General features: G+C 43.8%; 1 protein-coding gene across 5 annotated transcripts in view; it reads right to left on the bottom strand.

The window, feature by feature from the left end:
* Window positions 1–2,409: 2,409 nt before the first annotated feature.
* COL13A1 (collagen type XIII alpha 1 chain) overlaps window positions 2,410–22,341 on the bottom strand; it is a 94,953-nt gene continuing 75,021 nt past the window's right edge. For 4 of the 5 annotated variants that reach the window (XM_032445300.1, XM_032445301.1, XM_015866453.2 and 1 more), the window contains 9 exons: window positions 21,764–21,817; window positions 20,959–21,000; window positions 20,421–20,447; window positions 19,454–19,534; window positions 17,666–17,701; window positions 16,610–16,663; window positions 16,276–16,329; window positions 15,560–15,595; window positions 12,518–13,604 (listed from right to left, as the gene is read on the bottom strand). In XM_032445300.1, coding sequence (XP_032301191.1) covers window positions 13,425–13,604; window positions 15,560–15,595; window positions 16,276–16,329; window positions 16,610–16,663; window positions 17,666–17,701; window positions 19,454–19,534; window positions 20,421–20,447; window positions 20,959–21,000; window positions 21,764–21,817 — 564 coding nt within the window. In that variant the 3' untranslated portion in view covers window positions 12,518–13,424. Of the gene's footprint in view, window positions 8,431–8,641; window positions 8,681–11,681; window positions 11,760–12,517; window positions 13,605–15,559; window positions 15,596–16,275; window positions 16,330–16,609; window positions 16,664–17,665; window positions 17,702–19,453; window positions 19,535–20,420; window positions 20,448–20,958; window positions 21,001–21,763; window positions 21,818–22,341 lie in introns of those variants that run through there. The other variant, XM_032445299.1, reaches the window with a different exon arrangement.

Genomic DNA, 22,341 nt, shown 5'->3' with positions numbered 1-22,341 from the left:
GAAATAAAGCAAGTTGTTCAACAAGAACCAGACACCTGTGCTTTAATGCTTTGGAATCGCTTATTTTAACCCACTCTGGGCCCAGAATATGATGCATGATGAGGCGTGGTTTCTCATTACAGCCCTACCTCAAGGGGCTTCTCTTTCTCCTCCTTGTGTGCCCGTCTGTACAGGGCTGCCAGGATGGAAGCGCTAGAGATGGGAACCTCTGACTGCAGCTTTACTGGTGGATGTATGGGGCACCATCCTATTGCTGCAGTGGGATAGTGAAGGTTCATGTCCTTGTAAACAAGGATCCAAGTGCATGTAACTCCTGGTTCTATGGTCAGTGCTGAGCTGAGCTGGGACACAAAAAAAGCAGCAAGCAATGGGGTTGCCTACACTACACAGTGAGAACATGATGAAGGTGGTTCTCTCCACCATTCCTGCTGTGAAGAGGGTGACCGACCTCCCAAGGTTGTTGGTCAGGGTAGTTTCATGCTCCGGTCTGTTAGATCCAGTCATCGAGGGAAAATTGTTAACAACTGGCATTTCTCAGGCAGAAAATGGACAGCGTTGGATTGAGAGCTTGTGGAGACTGCCCTTCCTAGGTTATGCAAAGACCATCTGCTGGTTGATTTCCAAGCGCAAATACCGGCTGTTACTTTGTCAAAATAAACAACCTATCTATTGACAGAGCAGTTATAGACTGCTGACTGCCTCACTCACCAGCGAGCAGAAGCACAGCCTGTTTATGGCACCCTTGCTTTTGGACAGAAGCTGTTATATCTCAAACATAGCAATGAATATTTCATAACATCGGAAATGAAAGCTACGGCCTCACTCTTGCTTAAGCTGGCGGGCATCCAGGGAAGCCCTGTCGGTGCACCGATGTCAGGTTCTCTGAAAGCTCTGACTCAGAGATACACATAATCCGAGAGTTTTATCGGATCAGGACAAGTGTTGTCATGTCGTTAGGACAGCCTAATACAATCAAAATTGATGCGCGTATATATTATGGCAGTAGATAGTGCACGAGATAACTGAGTTCTGCAAGTAATCCATATTTCTGTCGAGACTTTGCTTTTCAATTTGAAGCCTTTCCTCCTCCACCCTCTGCAGTGTGCGTGGCTTTATGGTACTGGTAGGTTGTGCACAGTGAGTGGCTCAGCACACCAGAGAAGCTAAATCCTCATTTTTTGGAGAACTCTCTTGTTGTAGACTATTATTAAAATAGGAGCATGTCATTAGACTGATAACAATATCTTTCAGAAATACTGGGTGGAAAAAAAATGAAGGAGGAAAGAAAATAAATAAAGAGGAAATACTATATTCGGTTTGGGAATAATCTGTAGGGTTTTATTCTCCAAGGCTCAGAAACAATAGCCACAGACAGGCGAGGTGCAGGGAGAGGTGGCATGGTGATCACACATATGGAATGGCTCCTCTGAATAATTAAACACGTTAGGGCCTTGAGCAAAGAGACTGAAAGGACACAGCTGGTTCTTTCTGCTCACCCCTCCATACCTGTATAGGAACGCCATGTGGATACTGAGCTCCTGTTTAGCTGAAGGCAGCATGCTCTGGGGTAGCAGGCTAATTTTCAGATGTCTCAAAATGGATGAGATGAATGTACCGCTAGGTATAGTGTGATTATCACAATAGCTGTCATGGTATTGAAAGCCAAAGGCAGCTTCCCCTTGTCACGCCTTACCAAAAGCGAGCCAACAGGGCAGGTTCTGCCATCCCCAAATGCTCAGTCTTTTGGGTTTTTGCTCTCCCTAATTATTCTTAGGGGAAAAATAATAATAATAATAATAATCAAATGTTTTACTTAAGCCAGGTCCCTTAGCAAACAGCTCTTGGGTTTTGAGAGTGGTGTGCACCTTGTTGTTGATTGCCTCAGTATTTAGTGCAATAGGGTGTCACGCCAAACCGTTAATCACAGTGATCTGAGTACACACATAGCCATTCAGAGCCAGCCTCTGCTTCCCCTGTTTGCTAAATTCCTCTCAGTGTCACGGCCCAAGTAGCTTTGTGTTTTGTGACTGAGTTATTTCAGGTTTTAGGATAAGGCTGGTCAGGCAGTGGGAGGATTTAGTGGGAGGATTTGGGATCCCTGGCCTCCAGTAATACAGCTCCAAATGATGTTTCCGCCTTCCCCTTAGCACAGGCACCAAGTCGGACTCTGCCCTATAGTCAGCTATTTCCACAAGGCCGATGTGGTGCTAAGAGTATGTTTGGGACTTCTGTCCATCTACCAAATGGGTTGAGATGTGCCAGCCAGTTCCCAGTCAGCAGGGTGACTAACTAACAGCAGATGGCGTAGTTTCATTACGATCCTGATCTGAAAACCATCCCCAAGAGAGAAAAGGGGTCAGAGAATTCATGGTTTATCAGCTGGCGTTAAAAGAAAAGACAAACAATGCATAAGTAAACAGGTATTTTTTATAAAAGGGAAAAGAAAGTATGTACATCATACGCAACAAACGCAGATTGTCCTGGAATACGTATGGTTTAAAGACAAAAACAAATCAAAGCTCTCAATTACCAAGGAAAAAGTAGAAAAGGAAAAGCAAATACTTGATCTGGCTGAAGAAGCTCCCGCTAAGGATGAAAAGATGATTGGAAAGAACAGCCCTTTATTTTTTCCCTCAGATCAATTATTTAGTGTGGAATTTTCTTAAAGGCCTAAGAATTCCAAGCTGTGTCAAAAGGAGTTGCAATAACGCCTTAGAGCCAGCATTGTAACAACAACAATTATCGCTAATACAAAACCACCTTACAGCACTTACAGCAATGAAAGCCAAGTAGCGTTCCATATTTAATATTAATAAAAGTTCAGTATAAGCAGTGTAAAAAGCAAATACAGGCTCAGATGTCTCAATCAAACAGTGTCCAAGAGATGCACAGAAGCAATGCCCTGTCAGTGTTTACCCATAACTCATCACTACAGCTGTATTAAATACTGTGCGTTCTATGCCACCAAACTAAAACTAAAAATCTCTCTCGTGCAATTCAAGGATGTAACACGTATGTAACATTAAACTAATTGCTTCAGAAATCATCCTCCTGCAGGAATTAGCGAGCTCATGTCTGATCAGCATCAAACAATGTGGTGCCCAAGCTGCACAAAGGTGAGCATTGGGTGCAGTGCCAATGACATGAGCGTTTCACAGGTGAGCACCAAGGGATGGCGTGCTTTCTCTGCAAGACTCTTCAGAAGGGTGAAGCTGCTCGGCCTGTGGCTCTGCCACTCGCATGCAACATCAGGCTAAAAGCGAATCTTTGCAGGAGAGCAGAAGGGGAGATTTACTGAAGAAAAAATTCATAACAGTATTGTGAGAAAACAATGGAATTATCACAAAATGGAATTTCACACTCCCAGCAAAACCCTGCTGGGAACAATGGATTGGCAGACACAGCCAGCAGAAAGCAAGAATACAAGATCCTCTCACACCTATCACTAACACATTTAACCTACTAAACTTGAGTCTAGCAGGATTTTGTTAAGCAAATGACAAAAACAAGCCAAAATCCTCCAATATCCTAATTCTTTCTGCTTGAGAAAAAGCATTTATTTGATAACTTCAACAAACAGACAATCATAGGAAAACTGTAAAGCTAAACTGGCCTTGCCACATAGCATTTTAAACAGTAGAAGCTTTACAGTGAACTCTCCAAACTATTAGCACCTACAGTCCTAATTTATGTTCTGTTTGGACAATGAAGGTCTACAAGAAGGCAGGAAGGATAAATAAATAAAAAGCGAGTAGAAGAACGATCAAAATGTGAATAATTGAGTGTTTTATAAAAATGTAGAAGAGAAAATACCCATTTTGCCTGGGCCGTGAACAACTGGAAGCAAAGGGAGAAACAAAATGCGTTGAAGAAATGGTGGCCCTCGTCCAGCAGAGCATCATCCCATTGAATATGCTTAGCATGAAGCAAAGCCCAAAGATGAGCTCAAGAGGAAGTAAACCGCTGGGTTTAGAGGGGAAAACAGTAGCAATAATGTAGTAGGTAACTACCAAGAGCGTGCCATTCTCAATAAAGCATCTTTAATAGCTGGTTCAGAGTTTGTTAGCAAAGTCAGTGAGATTTTAGGCTGTAGAATGCTACTGAAGAGGAAACAGTGACTCTCACCAGACTCGTTTCGTTATGACAGACCACTTAAGAAAAGGAGAGACCATTTTTAATCAGCTGGCCTGTCACATAGCCCTTATAAATTCTCTAGGTGTAGAGCTCTAGAGAAACCATTTCATCTGGGAGATGTCACTGGCACCTGGTCCCTAGGCACGGCCTGCGGGGATACATTCATCCCTGCTGAAAATTAGTTTGCCTATGGAAAGCACCATCTTACTGTAGAACTTAGGGAGAAAAGAAAAATCAACACAACAACAGGAATGTCCTCAGGACACTTTGGGTCAGGAATTTCTACAAACTTATTCCAGAAGCCCATTAAAAATATATTTAAAAGGAAACGCTAGAAAAGAGCCAACACATCGCTCCAAAAATACCGTTAATAAAAAGAAATGTAGAAGTAATGTTATCAAACTATATACATAATTGTTTTCATTAAAAAAAGAAAAGAAAAGAAAAAATGCACACCTACCGCCTGCAGTTCTGGTCAGGTTCTCCCCTTTTCCCTCCCCCCTCCAAAAAAACCCCCATAAAAATAAGAACTACAAATAAAATAGAGTAACCTTTCATCAGCCTGGTTCCTCAGTGAAACAACATATTCCCTTACTACTGTACTTATGGAATAAATCTCTTAGGTGTGAAGATAAAAAACTGCAATTAGGGTTCTATTGCTCAGGTGAGACTAGAAGAAGGACTTGTTAATTCTTGAGTTACATTAAAAGTATATTTGCTGTGCAACGGTGAACAGAGGGGTCCATGGGATACCAGAAGGGCAGGACATTCGAGCTGAACTGACAAAGGCTATTTGAATGAAGGTTACTTCTTCTGGGGCTTCCTCAGCTTTAAAATAGATCACTATGAACTTGAAATCAGCTGTTTCTCTCTGAAGAAACGAGAATAGTTTATGATTTAGTTCTGCCTAATGGCTTAGATAATGTTATTAGCTGTAATAATAGCCCTGATTCACCAGAGTACTTAAATATGCAAATAGTAGCTTTTAGGCCAACGGGAATCACATGCACAAAGTTAAATATGTGTTTTAATGCTTGGATAAATTGTATTCCCAACATACTCATTGGAGTAGAAATGTTATGAGTCATGTCTGCAGTATATGTCGGCATTAATTAATTTCAGGGTTTTTTTTAACATATTGCAACAGCTCTGGTGGAAAAATAGTATAGAGTGCATGCAAATGGAATTTAGCAGTGGGAACTGAATGATGGATGCTGAGTTGGTATGAAGTATCCCCAGCTGGATGTCCTGACCTTCCAGTGGCTTGGAAGCATCCTTGGCACCCCGCAGCACCTTGCCAAATCATTATTTCCTTAACCTGCATCTATTAAAACATGTCACCATGGGACTCAACCCTTGTGATCATGAAGTTCCATCTGTAAGTACACCTGTGGAGAGGTACCCACCAGAGGGGCCTCAGTAGGACAGCAGAATAGCTTATTTCTTGAAGGCTCCAGACAAAATACCTCCAGGATGCAAAGTACAGGAAGCAAAGGAACCGTGTGGTGAAACTTGTCCATGCTCCTCATGTTCTTTCTCCAACAAGGTACTTCATGCCTTCAAAATGCAGCACGGCTTTTCCTTTTCAGCAAAAGGCTTAGCTCCCTTCTGCATTACCAGGAGAAGGTGGCGTGTGATTAAAAGATTAAAGATGGAATCATCAAAGGTATAGGTGGAAGTCTGTCATCTGGTAACTAGAGATGGTAGGAAAAGGTTTCCTCACATCCTCTCAGAGCAGCACTCCAAACTGAACACATAGGGCTTGACTGACTTTTCTGAAGACAACTGCTCAAGAGGATTTCTTTCCTGGATCAAAGGATCCCCCCACTGAAATACTGTCTGTCTTGCACTCATTCATACAGCGATTGCTGGGACATGAGCCTGATTCTTCATCTGAAGAGTCTGACCACAATAATAGACTGAAGTAAAAAGGACCAAAGGAAAAAAAATAATAATAATACAAATGGTGTCATTTTCCAGCTCTGCCAACGGCCTCTGGGAGAAGACAGGAAGCAAAGCAAAAAGCGTTGTCACGCTGAGCTCCTGCTGTCCCACCAGCCATTACCCAGGCGCAGCTTCCTGGTGTGCAGTTGAAGAACTCTTCCTAAGCTCCAGGGAGGGAACTTGCAAAGCATCTCAGCAAATCTTCAGGAAGGTCCTTCTTGCATTCCTTTTTTTTTTGCTGTCATTTCCCAAGCTTCTCCACCCTCAGACTCGTCTCACTTTTTGGCTATCAGCCAAGGAGTTTGTCCCTTGAAGTGGCAGACAAAGGATTTCACATGAAAACAGCCAGTCAGAGCTAACAGCAATCAACAGTGACAGCAACCTAGCTACAGGTTTTAGCAGGCAGGGATTCAGAAACGGAACCGTTGCATTTGGCATGGCACAAACTCAGCTTCAACTCTTTGGGTTTGTTCTAGAAATGTGAGGCATTTTTATTTGGGTTGGCACAATTGATTTCTTATTTGCAACCTCTGATTTATCCACAGTGGGTGATGAGTTTTCTGTTTCCACAGCCCCTCGTATTCACTCAGTCTGAAACATGTATCTGCTTCAGTTCAAAATACACAACAAAGCCAGGCTGTGGTCAGCAGCAACCACCAAGCACATCACTGCTTTCCTACCCTTGTGACATGCAAGCAGCTATGTTAAGACAACACCACTGTTGCTTTTACTTCTAGTCAGGACAACTCCAAGCAAAGGCAGTCCCATGCAGTACAACCACAAGCAAGTTACAAGAGAAAAATACACGACAGACAGCAAAGGGAACAGGAGTTACCAGCAGATCCTTCTATGGGTCTGTATGTTTTTGAGGATGAACTATACCCAGCATTTTTAGAAAGGCGTGAAGCATTCAAACTACCTACCTTATGGACCCAATGTTCTAAGACTAGATAAGACATTCACTGCAGCTGCTGCTATCACCTTCCCAAACCGATCCTGCCAGCTGGTTGGGGTTTTATTGCTTTGTGTTCAACAGGTGCGTAATTAAAACACTAGAGCCCTATGGCATCCACGCTTAAATACGTACTGCTCTTATTACATTAATGGGATACAGTGCTGAGAAAACAAGAATCTCTCAGCGTTCTGCAGTTTGCTTTCTTTCTTTTCCCGCACCCTGAGCATCTCAGTGCATGTGGAAGACTTTCATCCAAAGGACCATGTTGGCATATAAAGACATGTTTATAAAAATAATGAACATTACAGGGAGTTTCTGACTCCCAGGGCAATCTGAGTGGGGAGCTGTGGGGCAGGGAGCAAAGACTCAGGGTGGTAGAAACTGTGCTGCTTTTTAGATGAAACTCAGTTCAGGTTTCCAGGCTTCTGCTAACTTTCTGAGCATGTCGTGATGTTCATTTAGTCTGATGATTTTCTTGATGGGTAATTTAGGTTTTAGACATTAACAAAGGTAGGACAAGGAGGATTGTTAAGATGTACATATGTAAATTACAATGACACACTGCAAATTTCCATTCGACTTTGGTTAGCATTAAAAGAGCCACGCAGATTGTTTTATCTAATAAATATTCATTAGGATATCATCGAGGTATTCTGCCATATGTTTGATTTTAAATGAGGCTCTAATTAAGGTAGCTGCAGGCCTGTGATTTAGGAATATTCTTAAATTCCTGGGTTTATTGTCATGAGAGTTAATCCAGGTAAGTAACTGCTAAAGCCAGAGGCAAGAGACACCCATTACGGCCTTTGAGCTGTTCTCTTTACTGAACGGGCACTGGGCCACTCTGAGGAACTGTGATGGGTTGCACTTGACTGTCTGAATCTGCTCGTGAAACATCATCTTGTTCCACAGTCATGAGTCAGAGAATCTCTAAGTTCCCATTACACTGCATGTTTTCCCAGGAGTACCTGAATTAAATAAACAAAAACCTGTGAATGTTTCTCTTTAATAAAAATACATCATACTTTGAAATAGTCTTGAATGATTCCAGCTTGAAAAAAAAAAAAGGAGAATTGCTTTAGAAGGTATACAGGGCAGTTCCTTTGGGCACTTTTAATGCAATAATTTATTAAGTTCCTATATCCATCATGTGCACACACGTATCATGTAAATATTACAGCTGTACTCCATGACAAAACAAGCATTATGAAGACATACACAGAGAACTGACAAACAAGGATGAAGGGAGATCTAGCATTTCCTGTACAAAAAATACGCAGCTTCTTGATAATTTGTAAAAATGCATAACTTTGAGCATTTCAGAGAAGAACGCTGTATAAAAATAAATATTCTATGTACAAAAACACACACAGGCCAGTCCAGGGTTAGAACAATCACTGCAAAAAAGAAGATAAACAAACATTAGTGACAGTTCCTCAGCCATGGGGAATACAATTCTCTCCTTTTTTGACCCATAAAACTGAACACTGGTGTAAAACAAAGGAGAGTTTTGCATGCTGTTTTTCAGAGGTATGGACCTGGAAAACCCAGCCAGACCGCATGCACTGCCAACTCAGCACAGCCCCACCGTTTCCAAGGTCATTTTACCTTATTCCAGCAGCCTTGAACCGGAAGGCCGTCTTCTCCCTGCAGAAGCATGAATGAAATAGAAGTTTAGGACACAGAAAACAGTGCAAAGAATGAGGAAAAAAGGAATGGGTTCACTATTACAGCTGCAACAAACAGCCTGAACCAGGGTTGGAGGAATAGTCGGATAGATATTCCTCAGCCCGTTGCAGTGACCCAGGCTTGTGGCTGAGCCCAGCTGGAAGCAAGGCTGGGGCTGGAGGGGCTGCCTGCAGGCTCACACCAGGGCCATAAGCTTGTGTGTGTTTCTCCAAGGAAAGTGCTTAACCAGGCTTCCCTTAGGGAAGGAGAGGAACAGAGGAGCTCCTTCTCAGCTAGGGAAGTATAGCAGAAGGTTGGCCGCGGGGAACACAAAATGGCAGGGCTATATCATAGGCCTGGCTCTATAGCACTGAGGTGGGTTATCATTCCTGGCACAGCACGGTCAGGCAAACCCCAGGGGCAATGCTAACTTTGGCTCCTGAGGAGGGCCTGGAAAAAAATTCCATCTCCTTTCTGCCCCATGTTGAAAGGTTTGCTTTATCACATGGCAGACTGCTCAGCTGTCCCCTCCTGCCTCTGAGAGGCTCCCACTCCAGGATCTCAGCCGGCACCTTGAATGGATGGATTTGTGTTTTTTGCCCCACTAAAGTCAGTGGAATTTCTATAAAATACACCCTCAACTCTGCAGCTCTGAAACCTTGGGCTATAAGGTCAGGATGCAATTTTGTTATTTTTTTTATGTTGAAGATTGGACACTTCAAGGGCTTTGCTACTAAAATACGTGAGACTAAGCAGTTGGGAAACACTTGTGAATTACTGCCATTAGTTAGCATGTAACATGAGAAAATGGGAACCAAGTGTTGATAATAATGTACTCTTGAGCAGGAGATGAGCTGCTGAAAAGTCATGCCCAAGGAGATACACCTGAAGCACTGAAGTCAAATACTTCTTGTGTGTGCATGTCAAGCTCTGGGGCTGATTCTGTTCCCCAGGAGAACCCAACTGCAAGCAGTGAAATTGAACAAAGAGCCAGGCAGGCACGTTTCTTCAGTTAAAGGACTCAGTTCTCACTTCCTCAAGCACCTCGTGAGAAAGTACATCATCCCATTTGAGAAGGGAACAAAACAAAATGAATAGAAAAGCAAATGCACAATAGCATATTGCAACCATATTGCTTTCTGAATGCATTTTTTGGACTATGGTCCCCCTTGTGGCATATTTTCACCCCCCTCTCCCCCCACTATGGGGAAATCCTGAACTTTAGATCAGTTAATTGCTGGGTAACTTGTGGCATTCCCATTGGTACTCTGGTGGTGGTAGGAGTGACTGGTGCGGTGCGTTGCAGGAGGAAATGGAAAGTTAGGTGCATGAAGGAATGGGAAGGCAGAGTTATAGTGTAGGGATCAGAGGAAGACCAGGGTCATAAGGAAGTGTTTGTTGCAGGCTAATTTGCAGAGAATGGAAATGGGACATGCTTATTAGTATCAAGTATCTCCATCCACATATCAGATGTGTATATCATTAGTTCATGGCCTCCATAAGCTATGCACGTGAATGTGTCAGCAGGATGCTTTTAACCGAGCTGGATCAAAACCCATGCTTACTCAAGTTCTCAAGCTAGGTTGCATGCCAGTACGCTGTATGTGTAAATAAAAATAGCAGCATCTGTATTTCACTGGATTTTCTGTCAGGTTTCCTTATAGGCATGAAGATGTGTCCATTGTTACGTGGCCATGAAGAGCAGAGACAAACACAAGGCAGTCTGTGAGGGCACAGGCAGAATCCCTGGCACCTGTGAAATCGGGTGCTGTATTCAGCCCAAACTTGCTCTGTAGGAATTCTGGGTGTTGGCAGTGGGAGGTGGAACTCGTGGCTTTTGTTCCTTTGCAGGCATGATTTCGCTTCTGAGATTTGCTTTATACTACCTGGAATTGACACAGTGGCAACTGAGGCTTTGCAAGTAGTTACCATGCTGCTATGAAGATAAAATGGTAACTCCACAGCTAGGAATATAGAAACCACTGCTAAATATGGTGTCACATTTTTCCTTGGGATACGTTTTTCCAGCTAGTTGAAGGAACTGATATTACATCTCTTGCAAATGAAAGTGAACACCTTTAAGTGAACGTAAGGTTCAGAAAGATCATCCTCAAGCAAACCTAGCCATGATAAATGGGGGTGGGAAGGGCAGGAGAGCACAAGTCTCAGGGTATTATGGAGTGGTGCAGACAGCTGGAGGGGGCAACAGCCTCACCTGAATGCAGCATGTCCACAAATGATCTCCATCACTGAATAAATTGGTATTCTTTAATGGGATAGTTAGAAATCAGTTGAGGTTAGGTGTTCCTGAATACCTTTTGTGCTATAGTAGTTGGGTTAAACAAAGCGCTAACACAATGATCACTTTTTAATATTGGAATGAGACAGATATGGGGAAATAGGTAATTCCAAGTTCAAGTTTTTGGATGCTGTGGGTACCACTTTCATTTCAGGGAAGAGTCACAAACAGGAATTATCTACTGGGAGCTGAGGGAGATAAGAGTCTGGTAACATCTTGTGGGCCTCTAACAGCTATATTTTTCCAGTCAGTATTCAGTGACTGAGTAACACAGAGTGGTGTCAAACTGCTAACCACATACAAGCACTTAGAGTTAATGAAGGATGTAAGCATTGCAGCTCATAGGTTTGGAAGCCAAACTAGTGCAGAGGCAGTTTTCATGTGTTAGTCTAACAGAAGTTCTCAAAGTGAAGGCAAAGCAAGAACTGAAGCAGCACTTAAATTCTCATTCCTGCTGCGTTTTCCCTCATGCCATAAAGTAACACTGGCAGCAGCTGTGAATCATAGGAAGAAAGGGAAAGACTGTTTCAGACAACAGCGGTGTGAGGGAGGTGGGATGGAGAGAGGTGAGGAAGGAGCTGCCATACATCTCTAGAGCATGCAACTACATGGAGGTACCAGGAAATAACAACCAAGATATAAAAGCAAATAAACATGCAGGAAAGGGAAGGTACGCCATACCAATGGGCATGGGGCATCCAGCCCGTCCAGCCCAGGTAACCCCGGCTCACCCTTCTCGCCTTTAAAACCTCGGAGACCCTGTTTATGAAATCAACCACTATCATTATTTCAGTTGATGCCAGTCACCTCCATGGCACCGGAGGACAGGCACAGTCCTGCACTGCGACTGTCACAGGACACTCTGCTGCATACCCAGAACACACACGGCACTGCTCTCTGTTTTAGTTTATCTGTGTGCTCAGCCGCCTATTTTTCTGCAATCTACAACTCAGTGTAACCGAGTTAAACTAGAGATGATGGGAACGATATCTCATCTGTTTTCAAATCATCCATTCTCCATATCCTGACTGGAAATTCCAGCACATGAATTTCTAGAAGCACAATGCATGAGCATTCCAGGGATTTATGGCCGTTCACTGCAGTGCATGAGCTTAGATGAAAATGTATACATATTCATTTATTTATTTATCTAGATTTATAGACACTGTATCTTGGCAGAAATGTATCCCATTGAAAATAACTGAGATGTGCTTCCTGTCTGGGTAATGCAGCTCCAGTGCCCTGTGTCATTCGCAGGCAATCACAGCATCTGGCTGTTACTCCGAGGCAACAAAACCAGTTTTGCTCTTATGTAGGCATGATGACACTGAACGCTTCCACAGAAGAACCACAGCTAGCAGCAAAGGTCTTTTCTTCCCCACCAACACATCTTAAAACAATACATTTGATAAAACAGAACATACCAACGGACAGGGTGCATCTAATCCAGGAGCACCCTGGTCTCCCTTATCCCCTTTAGACCCTCTAGAGCCTTTCTTGCCCCTCTCCCCCTGTAAATAACAGTTTAGTCCAAGAAAAAAAAGAATACACAAATGCTTTAGGATCATCCATTTCAAACAAATGTCAGCGATAGTTTAAAAATGAACATGTAGGAAACATTTTAAGAGAAGAGAAACCTCCCTTTGAGATGGTAAGTGATGAATGACATATGGTACCACCAATCTTTCCTAAGCTGGACAAACATAAAAGCCATTCCTAAAATCCCACACTGACAGACAGTGCAGGTGCTGCATCTTAGGAAGGTGGAATGCCATAGTGGCAGCAGAGCACTGCACTGTTGGGATGACTGCTTCCCTGGGCTCCTCATATGCCAGTGGGAAGAGAGACACTGCATGCTGCTTGCTCTCAGTCTCCAGTTGGTGCTTGGAGGTGGCTTTCATGGGCAGCTTTGGGGGACAAGCCTTGAGGCCGAGCCCACTCAGGACCTCCTGTTGTGGTTGTGAGGCTCTGTTGTCCCTGGCTCCATGTGCTGATGTTACTTTTTCTTTCTGTTCTTAATTCTCATTCAGAAAGAAATTTGCATCCATGGGAATGTTTTAGAAGGAGAAAAAAGCCACCAAAATAACCAAAGAGGAGCCTTGTTTTCCTTGAAGGGGAAGCAGTGGGTCTATGAAAGCCAGGGATACCTGGCCAGATATCCTGTGGCCCCTCTTCAATGTGAGACAATATGTCCTACCCACAGCAGGTCAGCCAAGGCTGGATGTTACATGGGTGTTTGCTGGTCATATCAACAGCAAATCTTTCTGTATAACCGAGGAAATTACCACAGCTGCTGAGCATAAACCGGGAAAGGGGCTGCTGCACAGGGAATTGAATTCAGGGTCCTTGTGGGGAAGGTTAAAGGAATTTAGGGATAACATCAGACAGCACAGGCTGCTGTTTCTTCTTTAAAATGTGTTAAACTCAAGGCTGGCAGGAGAAATGGATGGGAGAGCAGAAGCAACGAGACGGAATCACCCAGAACCAAGCACTGGAACAGAGAATGGTCCAGGAAAATGCAGCATGGGTTGCTCTGGAGGGAGGAGGAAGGAACCAGGAAGAAAGGCGGAAGAGGAGGAAGGGATAAAGGGGACAAAGGTGGACCTGTAGGAGCGAGGAAGACACACATACACACATAAGAAAAAAATACAGGCATTAGAACAGCGGCAAAGATATCGGCTTGGTAGCAAAAGACAGGGTTGACACTTTTTCAGCTGGGTTTTCTGAAGGGCTGTCTGCTCCCATTGTAACCTGGTGCCACCACCATGGCTCTACGTGTCCCATGCTCTGAACAACAGGCAGCAGGAGGGCTGCTGAGGTTAAAAGAGCACTGCTTGGTCTAAAGGAACTGAGAGGGTGCACAGAAGGTTTTGACAAACTGTTGGGAAGCTTAACAGAGTTAACATATTCAACACTGAAAAGCTTCATATGAATGTGCCATGCATACTGCAGACGAATGGTATCCCAGGTCTTACCCCCTGTAGAACAGGTCAGGTCAGAGTGTTGCCTTCTCTTTAACTTCACAGCTTTCTTCTTGCTCATTTTGAGGTCTCCTAGCTGAACTGTCACAGTTTTGCCAGCAGTTAATTTGGGGGAGATTGCCCCTCACTTCTGAGGTGGTTCTGGCACAGAACCTCACTGAGGGAAAACTAGTGCTCAGTTATGAATACCAGGCAACAGAGCAAACCCTAGGGAACAAGCACTGGGTCAAGCTCTCCTAAATGGTGGTGGTAAGATGTCTGCAATGCTTTCAAAGGGATGGACACATTCAGACAATACAGCTGAGAGCTCAGGGAAATCCTACGAGCTAATCTACAGCCAGTGAAAAACCCAGTGAAAAAGCAAATGATTGAGTCTAGGAATTCTGTTACAGCTATTATCCATTTAGAAGCCACATAAAACAAAACATCATACATCTTAATAAGGAGGAAGTTAAGAAGCAAAGCCAGAAATGGACTAATTAAAAAAGGGGAGAACTTTGGAGCTCCCAGGAAATTCAGACCTTTCTCCCCTAGTTTAAGATGCCAATTGGCTACTGCTTTTCAGAACTGCTCATTCTGTGTAGACTAAGATCAGAAATACATTGCAGATAAGAACAGAGAACACTCAATATATGCGTGAAAAACAAATTCATGTCATGAAATCACTGCATGAGCATATGCACTTATTTTCAGGTCAATTTAGGTGATACCAGAGTCTTATGAAGAAAGTGTGCATGTGTATGTGTGAGTACATGCATAAATACATACACATGTACTATATTAAACTGCTTGATATATTTACACAATTGTAATCTTAAAACCATAATCCAGTCATTTACATTTCTAAATATAAATTATATTCACTCTTGGTCTTCTTTTTTCTGTTTTTAATCAGAACGGCTCGGGGCCTTCAAAAACAAAATACTCCTCATGTCACTGAGAATCGATTGGAAAAGGAGCTTCAATGCATGCTTTTTAGTCATGGCTATCCTTTTAGAATGTTAAGGCAGAAGAGCAGCCACTCGCATTATTGGTTTTGACCCAAATCTTCACCACATCCACTTAGGACAAAATCTGAGAAGACTTCATGTCTGATTCTTTAATGTATGTGAATTTATCATCTCTGAATTTCTCTCTCCCAAATTCTCTGGAGAACCATTTGCTGGAGGTCAACCTTCTTTTCCATGCTTCAGTGCAAATTCAAAAGTAACATAGTAAGATTTGGCAGCTGCATCTCACTTAGTTCTTGTGGGAATCCCTATGTACATCACAAAACAGAGAGCAGGATTTCCTAAAGCTCGACATGTTGGCTTAACTCTATTATACATGAAGCCCTACGCTTCAGTGACAACAGAGTTATTACAACAGTGAAATATTAGAAAATCATCCTGTATCTTTCAGAGAGATGTACTGTGATGTCCTAGAGGATGACACAAACTACAGGTATCACCTTCTAAAATACAGGTACATAAAAGTGATTAATGTGAAGGACCAGCAGATAGAATTACATGCTAACTATTTTTACATTGCCCAGACAATAATCACTGTACAAAGAACAAAATTTGCGTGGTAACTCACCCGGATTCCTTTGTCACCAGGCAGACCTTGTAAACCCTGAAATACATCAACGCAGAAGTAGAAATACATTAAAATTGTATGCCCACTCAAAAAGAAGAATTTGTATCCAAGAATTTGTCCTTTCTGTTTATATCAATTACTAGATGGTAAAATCTAATGTTTCCTGTAGACGACTTCCTTCCCACCTCCATTAGATCATCCAGGCTAAAACACCACTGCTTCTTCTCTAAGACAGAAACACAACGAGCTGAAAGAACAGAGAACTTCAGTGCAGGCAATTTTTGTCACAGTGATGAAAAGATACTGCCTACTCAATGCAGACACCTGGATACCTACCTGTGTAATCTACTGTAAGGAACCTGCTTTAGCAGGGGGTTGGACTTCATGATCTCCAGAGGTCCCTTCTACCCCCTACAATTCTTTGATTCTGGACTAAGATACAAATCCTGGGAGTCTCACACAGCTTTCTCTGATATTTTGAGGACTATGGTGAGTTAGCAGTTCCCTTTAGCTTCATCTGCCTCATTCTAAATGACTGCTCTGAAACTATTCAGCTCTTTCTTTTGCTCCCATGGGATATTTAAGCTCTTAACTTTGGTCATTTAACACCTAACCTAGCTGAAATTGCAAATGCTATTTGTAGTAGCAACTTAAGCTATCAACCACAATGGAACAGGCACTCATAGATAATGAATCCCTAGTACTCCCTTACTTACAGGAAGTCCTGCTGGTCCCATTGGTCCTACAACTCCAGGATCTCCTTTACTACCCTGAAATAGAAGAGTAGAAATTGTTACACACCCATTCAGTATGAACAGGCAGCACAGCAGTGACTAACAAAATACTATAGGGGAAATGTAAAAGACATGTTTTAAAGCACCTAAATCCTCAAGAAAAAGACAGACGTCAAAGATGCCAACTGTGGGTCTTTCATGCACAAAGAGAGAAAAAAATCCAGCTTCTAGAAAGACATAGAGCTTCTCCATTTAAAGCAGCTGTCATATCTTCAAAGAAGTTACAAAGTATTGCTCAGTTTTGAACCAAACTTACCCTTTCTCCTTTTGGTCCGGCTGGTCCCGAAACTCCAATTGGTCCTGGAGTACCCTGTAGTTGCAGGAAAGAAAACACATCGGGTTATTCCTATTGTAGGGCTTTGTTGAAGCTAGGAAACGCTGCTGCTCCTACAGGAAAAAAGCACAGCTGAGAAGGACAGTCCAGTGTCTAAAGGCATCACTACAGCTTTCAGTGATGGTGATGATGGGTTTGAGGAAGTTCTTGCATGCCATCTGAAGAGCATGCATGGGAACTGCACCAGCACCATCTCACAGAGCCTCATTTTTGAGTTTTGAAGCTATGCCTTGATGGTTGTTACAGGAAGCATTTCTATTACTGCCACGATGGATTTTTGCTCTCCTGTTTGTCACAGACAAGGCTGAAAGCTGTAGCAGAATAAAGGCTACATAGAAATATAGTAAGTGACTTTCTTTTCTTCCTGTCATTTCCTTCCCCCAAGTGTCAGCTGAGTTGGCAAAAATAAAAGCGTTTGCAGCCAGTCATGCAAGCTGAAAGACACCTGTGAAACTTGTTTTGGAGCACAGCCTGTTGAAGGGCCTGCTTCAACTCTTTCAGAGTTGCATTCTGCAGCCTAGAATAAGCACAGTCTTCAGATGTATCCCCTGCAGTACATTGCATAGTGAGGCATTCACCTTCCTAACTCCACAGCGTAGACTTATGCCACACAGTAGCAACAGCTGCTATTGTAAAAAGGCTGCAAGCAAGGCAACCATGGAGAAAGATAGGATGGAGACTCCTCACAATAAAGCAGACAGGAGAACCGAGTGTCATGGAACCATGCAAAATTTGTCTTGTTATTGAGGTGAAGTGGAACAAGTAGACTATGATGCTGGGATCCGGACAGACTCAAAGTATCAAAGGAGACAAGTGTGTGACTTATCACTTCTCATCCTTAAGTTTAACCCCACCCCCTCCCAAACCTGCTTTGGAGAAAATCAGGTTATTTTTGGTGTAAACAAGACTGATGGTAAAGACAAGACAAGTCACAGTACGGGGGAGAGTAACATAGGGCAATGGAGAAATGGAACTCACCGGTGGTCCAGGCCTGCCGTCTAAACCTGAAGCACCCTGAACAGATGGGGGAAGGTGAACAAAAACAAGGCAGGAGGAAAGGGGAAGAGGGTGAGGGGGGAAAGGAGAGAGGAGGGGAGAGGTGAGTGAAGCAGTGACTCCAGACAAACATATGCTTGCAATCAACAAAAGATCTCAAGGACAGGTGATGGTGCTTACAATCAAACCAACAAAAACACAGAAACACTGAATACGCATAATATTGACTTGCAACATTTGGATCCCCCTCAGAATGCAAATTTTCCCTCTTTCTATGCCATCAAGAAAACCTGTGAGGAAGAAGCTGCTCTGTTGCAGACAAGGACAGTGTGACAGCTGAAACCTTGTGGTGGGACTGGGTTGCCCTTAATTTTCTCTTGCATAAAACCTAGCAGTTGTTCTGTCAGGGCTTAGTTGGCCAGCTGCTATCATTGGTCCAACAGAACATTTCAACAAGAACATTTCCTTCCCCTCTCCTCAGCTCAGGAACACTTGTGTGCCAGGGGGCTTTGACACTGCTGGACTACAAAGGTCAAAAGACCAAGAGCAGGAATGCAGGCATGGAGCCCTGATGGCGGATGGGGTTCAATGCAGGGTAACTACTGGGGCATCCTCTGCGTAGACGACCACAAGGACCTCCTTTCCCTGTCTTTGTACTGCACAGACTTTAGAGAACAACTGTTTTTGCACAGAAAGCTCCCATCTGCATTTCTCAGGGCAGAATGGGGTCTTCTCCTGGATTCACTATCCTTCAGATTAGAGCCTTCTGGAAGTACCGCTTTCTCCCCACTGGCCATGCATGGAACCCACGGCAAAAACATGCCTCAGTTAGGTGCCCACAGTCAGATGAAGTGCACCAGGGGCAGGAAGGAAACTGCCATAAATACAGCTGAAAAAGGAAAACATTTTACAAACAAAGATGTGCACATTTCAGTCAAAGTCAGCTTTGGGTGATCAAACAAAAGCTGACAACAAAATCATAAAGCATGAGATGCAGGATTTGCAGTGCTTGTTTCCAGGCAATACCGTTCAGTGAAGGGAGAGGGTGCTTTACCATCAGTGCATTCACATGAGGAGAGAATCTGGGGACTGGTAGAGCAACTGAGTATGACTAAGTTACTGCTAACTCATTATCAGCAGTCAGATGAGACTCAGACACCAGGTGAAGTGGCTTTCAGCAGAAATGATATGTGAGATTTTCTCTGCAAAATTCTCAGGTTTGTATCTGAAGCTCGTGCAATTTTATTATTCTGCCAAAATCCCTCCTCGTAAGCTAGGCAGTGCACTAGAACTATTCTCATACTGAATTCATGTACAGCAGGGAGCACATGAAGCCTCTCCTGCATCAGGGAAAGCATCAATTCCACTGCAGAAGTGATAGGAAAGTAGTGGACAGCAAGGGTTGGATGCTTTTGGAAACACTATGTTATGTACAAAGCCTGCCCATGAGATAAACTGTTGGGAAGGTGTCTCTTTTTCACTTCTGCATTTCTTTGTGCTTCAGGGAAATGGGGCAAGACCAGTAACAGAGGTTGCAAATGACCTACGGGCCAGAAGCAGGAAGAGCTAAAACGATTGCTAAAAGGACCACAGGTTCTGCTCAGAAACGGAGGCTTTGTGAGTTTAAGAAGCAAAGGCATGGTTATTTATAGACCATCTCTTTCTCTGACTTTACGTATCAAATCCCTGCGTGCATCTCCTACCGAGGGATCTTTTTACGGCTGATACCAGTTTGGCTTGTAAAGCACTGCCTACTTCCTGGATACTTACGGGTAATCCCAGTGGCCCTCTGTCTCCTTTTTCACCCTGGACACCCTTCTCTCCTTTCATTCCATCAATCCCAGCTTCCCCCTAAAGGAAGGATGGAGAAAACAAATCCACCGTGACACCACTTATATAACAAACAATCCTTCATTCCAAGAGCAACAAAGCAGCAGAGAATGCGAGAGGCAGCTAAGAAAGAGTTGTGCTTTAGCTGAATTCTTGGTTCAATCAGAAGAAAACCAGAATCAGACAAAGTGACTTGTTCTAATCAATGCCAATAAGAGGAGATTCTAGTCCAGAGGATAATTAAAGATGGTCAAAGGGGAACTGAACTTCCTCCTGTATTGTTCTCCCTGCTCTTGCAGGGAGTGTCAGGTAAATGCAAGTACTCGGCAATGATCTGATAGGGTGGCTTTGAGTTTTAAACTGTAGGTTCACAGGAAGGAAATGACCAGTGTCCTTAAGCTTTGAAAAAAGTCAAAATCATTTGGAAAACAGACTTTCCCTTTCCTTTGCACCTGCCAACCAGCAGAACAGATTGAGCATAAGCACGTGCAGATAGAGATGAGAAAGCATTAAATCCCTGAGAACAGTGAAGTTCTTGAATGGCATTAGAGCAGGATGTACAGCATATCAAACCTGGCTAATTTTAAAATAGAGCTCAGTTACTTTGGATTGTATGGCAGGTTGTCCATCCCACTGTACAGACCTTTACCCTTCAGACAAAGATTTCAGCTATGTTGTCATGGGAAGATTTCCAAGGGCCAGAGGCTTCCCAACTTCTCCAGCTGAGAACACTTTTCTGGATGGATGCTGCTAAACCATTCCTTTCAGGATAGCATACAGACAGTTTGTTCTCTTACCAATATGGAAGAACAAGCCCTTTGAAAGCTAGGAAGCTGCTGCTGAGAGGAATTCTGGCGCTTTGAACAACACTAGCAAAATTTCAGGACTCAAAATGTGTCAGCCTTACCTTCGGTCCTGGGAGGCCCTGAAGACCCTGTATTTGGGATGAGAAATGAGATATGAGCAACACTTAAGGGTGTGCCTTAAAACCCAGGCATGCCAGTTCACTGGGCAACATAAAGCTTTCATTTCCTGACACACTAAGGGCACAAATGCTTAGCCCAAAGGCCTCTTTATTTGTGTAAAGGGCACTTCACGTACTGTTCTCATCTGGCAATGAGGAGGCTCTCGCCAAGAACAACCTGGCAGCAGGCCAGGCTTGCTATTAAGACCATTTCTGCACTTGATCCCTTTAATCCTGTCCATCCCATCTCACTACTGTCTTCCCTTTCATCTCAGGCTAATCTAACCTCCCACCCTTTAACTTCCCAGCCCGCTGTAGCTCTGACCTACCCTGGAGGTAGATCTGGAAGTGCCATTAAGTGCATTGCTGCTTCAATGCTGCAGCGTTTCTGTCAGTTTTCTGCACCCCAGTTTCTCCCCAGGCACTTTCATCTCATTCGCACTCCCAGTTCCTCTCTCCTCAGGTGAATCACAACACTTACTGGAGGTCCTGGTGGGCCTTGAGGTCCAGGGGGGCCAGACATCTAGAAAGCAATGCAAGAGAAGTCAGTGTCAAGCTGCTGGCCTCAGCATATGAAGGGGAAATGCTCAGGGGGGAGGCAGGGCACACGGAGCAGCTGAGCTCCGCCAGGCTTGGAAACCTGGACTGCCCCAGAGGACTGCATTCAAAAGCAACAGCAATCCAGGACAAAGTAGCCAAGAAGCAGCAGCAGGACGCTGGAAAGGGTTATTGCAGCAGTTGCAGAGATTTAGGAGAAAGGAAAGCAGTGATATTTTTACAGAAAAAAATGCACTTCCACTAGTCTCCCACCATTACTGCAACTAGCTGTTTCAAAGTATAGGAAGGAAGGTAGCTGGCTTTACACATGAGTACTGATAGCCTCAGGGACTCCTCACTGCAGGGCATTATGGAAGTTCATTGAGCTTAGAGGAGAAAAGGGGCAAATTCACAAAGCCAACACATATTGAAAACATCCAGGTCCAGGCAGGTATTTTTTTTAACAAATATCCTTCACCACAAATGTTGAGGAAAATAATGCTTATGCCTCCCATTGTCTTCTGCTCTTCTTTAAGCATTCATTATTGATTGCTCACGAGCTAGACTGTTCTTACGTAGAAGAAAAGTAGGGCAACAGGAGCTAAAGATGGCCAGCAATTCTGGCAATTCAGTCCCACAAGATAAAGTCTGTGGTATCATAAGAGGGTGGGATGTGCTGGCCTTCAGCAGCACTGCTGCCAAAGCCATCCCTCCCCTACTGCAGAAAGGAAATGAGACAGGTGACCTACCGATTCTCCTGGATTTCCTTTGTCTCCACGCTCCCCAGGCTGACCCTTCTCTCCCTGCACACAACAACAGATCCTGTCACTGCCAGCTGCCTTCTGGAGCTTCACTCCATCAGAAGCCACTTGTCAATCACCCACATGCTGAGAAGCAACAGTGCCCAAAAGGAGGAGTGAGAGTATACCAGGTGTTTCACTAACAGCTCACCTATATCTCTTCAGCACCTCTGCTTCCAAAGATGACAACCTTACAAAATAGGAGGTCTCTGGGAGCAGTATCCTGAGGATGTCTAAGGGGAGCATGGGACTCTGTCTGCCTTTCCCCAACAGCAGCCTGACATCCCTGCTGCAGTACAGCCCACTGACAGCAAGCTAGGTGTGGGCTGACTTAGTTGTACAGGCTCTGTAGGCAGCTGCCAGAGCCAAGCACCTCCAGAGAGCAGTGGGAGCTGATGCTCTGCTGGCTACCTGCCTGCTGCCAGAGACCTGACATGTCTGCTGACGCCGAAGCACTGAGCTCCAAGGGATAGGATAGCATAGGAATCCTGAGATATACTGCACTTTGGGAAATGTGTGTTGCTCTG

Source organism: Coturnix japonica, chromosome 6 (assembly GCF_001577835.2).
Source record: "Coturnix japonica isolate 7356 chromosome 6, Coturnix japonica 2.1, whole genome shotgun sequence".
NCBI classification, from domain to species: Eukaryota; Metazoa; Chordata; class Aves; order Galliformes; family Phasianidae; genus Coturnix; species Coturnix japonica.
Note: the sequence above shows the minus strand (reverse complement) of the source record. Positions and strands in the feature narration are given on the sequence as shown.